Source organism: Eurypyga helias, unplaced genomic scaffold, assembly GCF_000690775.1.
Source record: "Eurypyga helias isolate BGI_N326 unplaced genomic scaffold, ASM69077v1 scaffold23370, whole genome shotgun sequence".
In the NCBI taxonomy this organism is placed as follows: Eukaryota; Metazoa; Chordata; class Aves; order Eurypygiformes; family Eurypygidae; genus Eurypyga; species Eurypyga helias.
Genome location: NW_010227950.1, coordinates 16,176 through 22,314, shown reverse-complemented (window position 1 = coordinate 22,314; position 6,139 = coordinate 16,176). Strand labels below are relative to the sequence as shown.

Sequence of the window (6,139 nt, the reverse complement as noted above, 5' to 3'; positions counted from 1 at the left end):
CATGTGAAGGATCTTCTGGGCACTCTCAGGGGCTGGAATTATTCAGAACACCTTCCAGCACCCTCCATCCCCTAGAACAGAGTACCAGTTGTGTGAGAGATGCCTCCGTGCCCACCGCATCTGGTGCAGATGTTCAGAGGCAGCTATCCGAGCACAATAAATAGCTCTGAATCCCCACATGAACCCAGCCACTCTCCACTCCATCTGCACGCAGCCCGGCATGAGCAGGGAGGCTGGGACTCGGCGTACCCACCAGCACACCGCTGGGAAAAGCTGCCACCCCTCCAGAGCTGAAGGGAAGCGGAGCGGTCTCCACGCTCCCATGGACGAAAGGAGGCACTGGGAGAATAATGCAGGGCTCACGCAGAAAGCAGGAGGGACACGAAGGCTTTCTGGCTCTGCAGCATCAGAGCAACTCGCAGCTCCGCCAAGGACGTCACTCCTGTGAGCAGCAAAGCGAGAGCTATTGCTCACGGCTCCACAGTGCTCCTGGCACAGCCATCCCCGCAGGAGCAGGCCAGCCAGGGGCTATCCTGCATCGCTTTCTGCAGAGCATGCTGCTGCCAGAGCTGAAGCGGCCTGGTTTGGTCTGCATCCCTTCTGCCTGAGACATCGCCACCTCCCCCAGCCCAGCCAGCCACATCCCCAACTCCCTAGCTGGGCCCCAAACCACTAGTCAAAGCAACACCCCGGTGTGGTGAGCCAGCCAAGAATCATCTGCCCTACATCAGGTCTCAAGAGAACCCCAGAATCTCATTTATACCATCTCAGGGCTGCAGCATTTTGTGCAATCCCTGTTTAGCAAATCCCTGTTAGCCCAGAACCTGGTCTGGCAGCTCTCAGGACAGGGCTCGCACCCTGGAGCCCTCAACAGACTCAATTCCTCACTCTCCTTCACCTGGGAAGACCTCGATACTCCATCTCCATCTGCCCAAGCAGGTGAGCTGCTGCCGACCCAGCCCTCCGTGAGCACGTAGCTCAGGCAGCACAAGCAAGAGGGTTGCTGCCTCTTTCCCCCTCCAGATCCTATGGCCAGGCAGGGAGGGACACAAGGTGCTCATCAAAGGCATCTCCAGAGATCCAAATTCCGCAAGCTCAGCCCGGAGGATGGCTCACCACCCCCCTTCACTGCTCCTCCAGACGCCTCCCAAAGCTTTATCCTCCTCCCTGCTCCGAGATGCACGCTTTTCTGGGGTGGGCACGGGGAGGACACGGGTGACCCTTCCACCTGGCTGGATTAGGTAAAGGCAAGTCTGGGATGTCTTAGAAAGCAGCGCTTGTGACTCCCTGAGCCTCCGGAAACCCTAATCATGAGACACCCGTGGGTTCCTCTCCACCCCGGGAAAGAAACAACAGCCTGTTTCCACCTCAGACTGTGCAGAGGTGGGGAAAAGGAGACCTTCAGTCTACCTGGTAGGAGCAGAAAGGGGCATAAGCTCTGGCTGGAATAAAGACCTTTTTCAGAGCACTGGACTTTTCCAGCTGCCTGGAAACAGGAAGCGTCCAGGCCGGAGAACAGAAACCCTCACACACCCCACATAAAGACACACTGAGCCGTTAACCCTAATTACCTGTGACTGACACACGAGCGAGGCCCTGACCTTCCAGGCATCGCCTCAGCCAAAGGAAAATAAACAGCTCCCTTCATATGAAACACAAGCCATGTTCAACCCCCACCCCTCGCCGCTTCGCGTTTTCAGTCCAGGATTAAAGGTGTCTGAAACACAAGGGGAGAACAACCCAGCTGCAGCACAGAGGGGGGCGCTGAGCCCAGAGCCTGCCCGCCACCCCCACCACGAGCCAGCGCACCTACGGGCACTGCTCAGCCAGCCCCAGCTCCCCTCCCAGCCCCTTCTCACATCCCGAGGAGGATGCGGAGCATCCATATCAGGGAGAAGAATTGGCACACAAACGTGAGGGTCCTGCCCAACTTCCCCCAGCAGTGGCCAATGCCTCCATGGTGTCTCTGGAGCGCATGTCCGTGCCCTCCTGCTCAGTGGGAGCTCCCTGAAGATCCATGCTCACTCTCCCATGCATTTTCCTCTGACTGGTCCCTTCAGCAGCCCCAGGAGAGCAGGGGACTCTGCTGCTCCCCTGGGCATGGGTGGTGAGAGGCGGCTTGCCACAGAGATGCGATTCTCTGTGTATTACCCCAGAGACCCCCCGCGGACACAGAGCAGACCCCAGCCCAGGGGAGGAATCCACAACAGTCAAGCCCCAGACGAGGGAGGACAGGTTGTTGCCACGTAAGGAGGGCACAGGAATCCCTGACAGGCACTCCCAGGCACTCTCTACTCTGCTGACCACCATCATTTCCACCAACTCCCGATGCCGCACATCCTCCTCCCTCCAACACCCTCTCTTCCAACACACAGCAATGTCAGTTTGCTCGTGTTCCCCCAGCCATCCTTCCAGGACTGTGCATCCCTCCCTGACGGCCACAGGCACTCCGTTGTCTCAACAAAAATCTCAAGCAGAAGGCAGAGCTTACCCGGGGGGCAAAGCATCCAGGGCCAGCACCGCTGCCCGGGCTGGCGGGGCACCGGAGCTGGAAGCTGCCTCCTCTGCCTCTCCAGAGCTGGTCAAGGCAGGAAGGGCAGGAGCGACGGAGCTGTCAGCCACGCTCGACGCCGCTGGGGTTGGGACGCTCGCGCCTGCTGCCGGCCTCTCCTCTTCGATGTCTGCAGCACCCGCTGCATCTCCGTTCACTGCAGAGGAAGAGGGCAGAGACGTTAGCACCCAGGAAGGGTAATGGAGGCCTGACTGACCTACTGCACCCACACAGCCCTGGAAGCAGAGCACGTGCTGGGTGGCAGCCACCCAAGCATGGGACTCACAGTGCTCCCAGCCTGCAGCAAAGGCAGCATCTCCTTCACCCTGCAGTCAGATCCCTCTGGGGAACCGCTGCCACTGTCGCAGTCCCGAGACAAAAGTGGAAAGTACTTCGTGTTCGTGATCAGTATCTCTTCTGCCACGTGCAGACATGCTGTGTGCCTAATGGGAATTCAGGTAACAGGCAGCTCAGAAGCTGCTGGGGCAGCGTGTGCCCCCTCCCCTCAGGCAGAGGGGAAGCCCAGGCTCAGCACATCAGCTGCACTGGTAAAAGCCAAACATTGCTGGATTCCACTGAACTTCTGGAAAAGGGAAGGGGAAGAGACTGAGCAAAGGAAAATTACAAAGAAAACTGATGAGGAGGAAAATGCAGACCAAAAAACTGAAAGGGAATTTGTTTGCTGAATATTTATTAGATAGCCAAAAACCCCTGAGACTTGGCAGTCCAGCGCAGGATGACTTTTGCTACGAGACATCCTGGCTTCAGCGGCAAAGCAAAAGCCTTAAAAACAAACCAGCAACAAGTAACAAAGAAGTAAGGGATGCAGACAGAGCTCCACAAGTTAGAGCTGAGAAACGTAGAAAACTAAGGGAAGTCTCTGTTTCTACAAGTCCAGTATAACCAGTATAACCCCCCACAGACAGGAGACTGAAGAACCACAGCACTGTAAAAGGGGTAGGCTGCTCGGGACACTCGCTTTGCAGCTGGAAGGCAGCAGGACAGCATCCTCCAGCACAGAGGAACCTGATACACAGCACCATCAACAAAATGAGCCCCTCAGGCAGCACCTACAGGCGGTGAAGACTTCCAGGTCAGCAGGCTCACAGCAGTTTCCACTGGAGTCCTGCGAGACTCAGCTGAGGAGGTCCCCAGCTGCTACTCATTTCTAGCAAGCCTTGGAAAGGGGTTTGGAAGGTTCAACCACGTTGTGCCAATCCTCAAAGGGAATCCGCAGAACGTCCCAGGGAACTGCACTGTGATCAGTCTGACCGCAGTCCTGGACAAAGCAGGGGAAAAGCTGATCCAAAGTCCACCTGATAAGGAAGGGCTCCAGGGGGAATACAGCTAGGGCTAAGCAACGTGGCTGTGGAGAAAACACGCCATGAAATAATCTCCTTCTGTCGTCAGATGATATTAGGCTGCGAGTGACAAACGTCATGGGGATGTTCTTGCAACAGTCTGCTCCAAAAACATGATAACGCCACCATAACGTGCCAAACTGAGGAAGAGGATGGTTTCTAGAAGCATTCCACAGAGCACAAGACAGGACGTCCAGCACTAATCCCAGCCACCCAAACCACTCCTCTCCCCATCCTCAAGTGTAAAATCATCCCCAACAGGACTTGTGGGAGACACGGAGGTTGGTGAGTGGTAAACAGCGATGAGGACAGCACAGTCATAAAGCCACTGGGGAGGCTGGGGCCAGGCCAATAAAACATGTTTTAAACAAACCAAAGCCAAGGAGCCAAGTTGTATTTGGGAACAAAAATTCTGTCCACAGTCCGAGGGTGTGTCCCTGCAGAGCAAGGATGTTGGGAAGGGCTTGGGGGGGGGGGACAGGGGACACCCACTCCCAGTACAGCACTGCACCCAACAGCAGAGACAAGCCACAGCCCTGGGCAGGGGAGCACAGACCAGAAGTGACAGCTGAAAAGCAGCATTTCACGTCAGCCTTCCGCTCCCCCATCTCCCACCCACAATGGGTTTTGGCAAAATTGAAATTGCATTGCTCCAGGTTTTTCCACTGAAAAAAAAAAAAAATTTCCTTTTCAGGTTGAACAAAACATTTCCTTCTATCCAAAACAAACTCCTCTGCTTCCCCTTCCAGGTCTCCGACAAAAGCGAAAGAAAGGATGGCGCTGCCTGCAAAAGCAGTGCCGAGGAGCAGGAGATGCACCGTCGTCTGGCTCCATGAGAGCCAGAGAAGGAAAATAAGCTGCTTGTGGCTTTGTAGCCAGGCACTCAGCAGGTCCCTGTCCCTGCTCCACGAGGCATTTATGGTTTTGTGGACAAACCCAAGAAAAGACAAGAAAAACCATTCTAAAAATACCCTCTGGTGTAAGACAGCCCCCTTTCGAGAGGTGGGTTTGTGCTCGACAGACAGCTGCTCCTCCCTTCAGCGGGCAAAGAGCTCAAAGCCTTTTCACTGAAGACTGATGAGCAAATTCAGCTGAACATTCCCAACCCTGAAAAAAGTCCACTCAGCTGTGATAAGTGTCCTCCTTGCTGTGGCATCACTGACATTGCTATCCCAAGATACTTTTAAAAACCTGGAGCTGGATGCAGTAGTTTTTGTCTGAGAGACTCCAGAGAGGAGCCACAGAAGTTAATCACAACAGGCAGAACAGATCCTACCGGTGTGCTCTGAGGAGCTGCCCAGCTTACTGAAAGTAAAATCAATTAAAATCAATCAATTCCCAGGTACTACAAGATCTGTTACCTCAGCAGAAATTCATTTTCTCCCACAAGACGCCCCAGGCTCTGTTTGTCCCCCCGCCACCCCCCACGAGCGCCGGTTCACCTGTGCCGTTGGCTGTGCCATTGGCCATGCCGGCGTGCTGTGTGCTCTTGGCCTGCTGCCGGTGCCGGCTCCTGGCACTGGGACTTTGCTCTCCACTCCCCGTGTTTTGCCTGGCCACTCCAGCCCCATGTCGGTGTGTCCTGCAAGGGAAACAAACCCGGGAGGTGTTTCAGCACAAAGCAAACCCCGCTCCTGCCTTTTTCCCTCAGTCTTGTGCTGCTTCTCCCCTGGCACAGCCATTGGTCTCCCCAGAGAACAGCCGGGATGCAGCCACGTGCCTCTCCTCCCCAATTTTCGTGCTGCTAACTCGGACCTGCCAGCCTGCCCGCAGGTCCTGGCACCCGCCTGCAAGTGGCAGAGTCCCACAGAGGAGTAACCTGGGTGACAATGACCTTGCTTTCATTTGTGGGTGCTCACCCTGGCCACGGCCGCCAGCAGTTTGCTCCTTCCACCCCTCCAATACAGCTCCCCAGAGAGATCCCGGCACCAGTGGGAACCCTCACCATGCCTCCCGCCGGCTGCCAGCCTTGCACAAAAGCAGGTGAGGAAAGTGCAAGTGCTCGCTGCTGCCAGGACAGACGTGAGCTTAGATCATGGCACGGGTTGCAACCATCTTGGACACGGCTGCTCCATCTCTCACGGACGGTCCTCTCTGTGCCAGGCTGCAGCTCCCTTGCCACTGCCTCCCCTTCAGCAAGCTCTGCCTCTCCAACCACCCCCAGCCACTGAGGCAGCCAAAGCCATTCAGGAATTCAGGGGGTTCAGGCTGATTAAGAAGCCCAGTC

The 6,139-nt window shown here is 55.9% G+C and overlaps 1 protein-coding gene across 1 annotated transcript in view; it reads right to left on the bottom strand.

Annotated features, from left to right (window-relative positions):
* The window catches only part of LOC104514356 (NEDD4-like E3 ubiquitin-protein ligase WWP2), a gene marked incomplete at its 3' end in the record, with an annotated part of 26,235 nt that overhangs the window by 6,400 nt on the left and 13,696 nt on the right, over positions 1 to 6,139 (bottom strand). Inside the window, exons 6-7 of the mRNA XM_010158017.1 lie at positions 5,355 to 5,494; positions 2,492 to 2,708 (exon numbers count right to left, since the gene is read on the bottom strand). Coding sequence (XP_010156319.1) covers positions 2,492 to 2,708; positions 5,355 to 5,494 — 357 coding nt within the window. The remainder of the gene's footprint in view (positions 1 to 2,491; positions 2,709 to 5,354; positions 5,495 to 6,139) is intronic.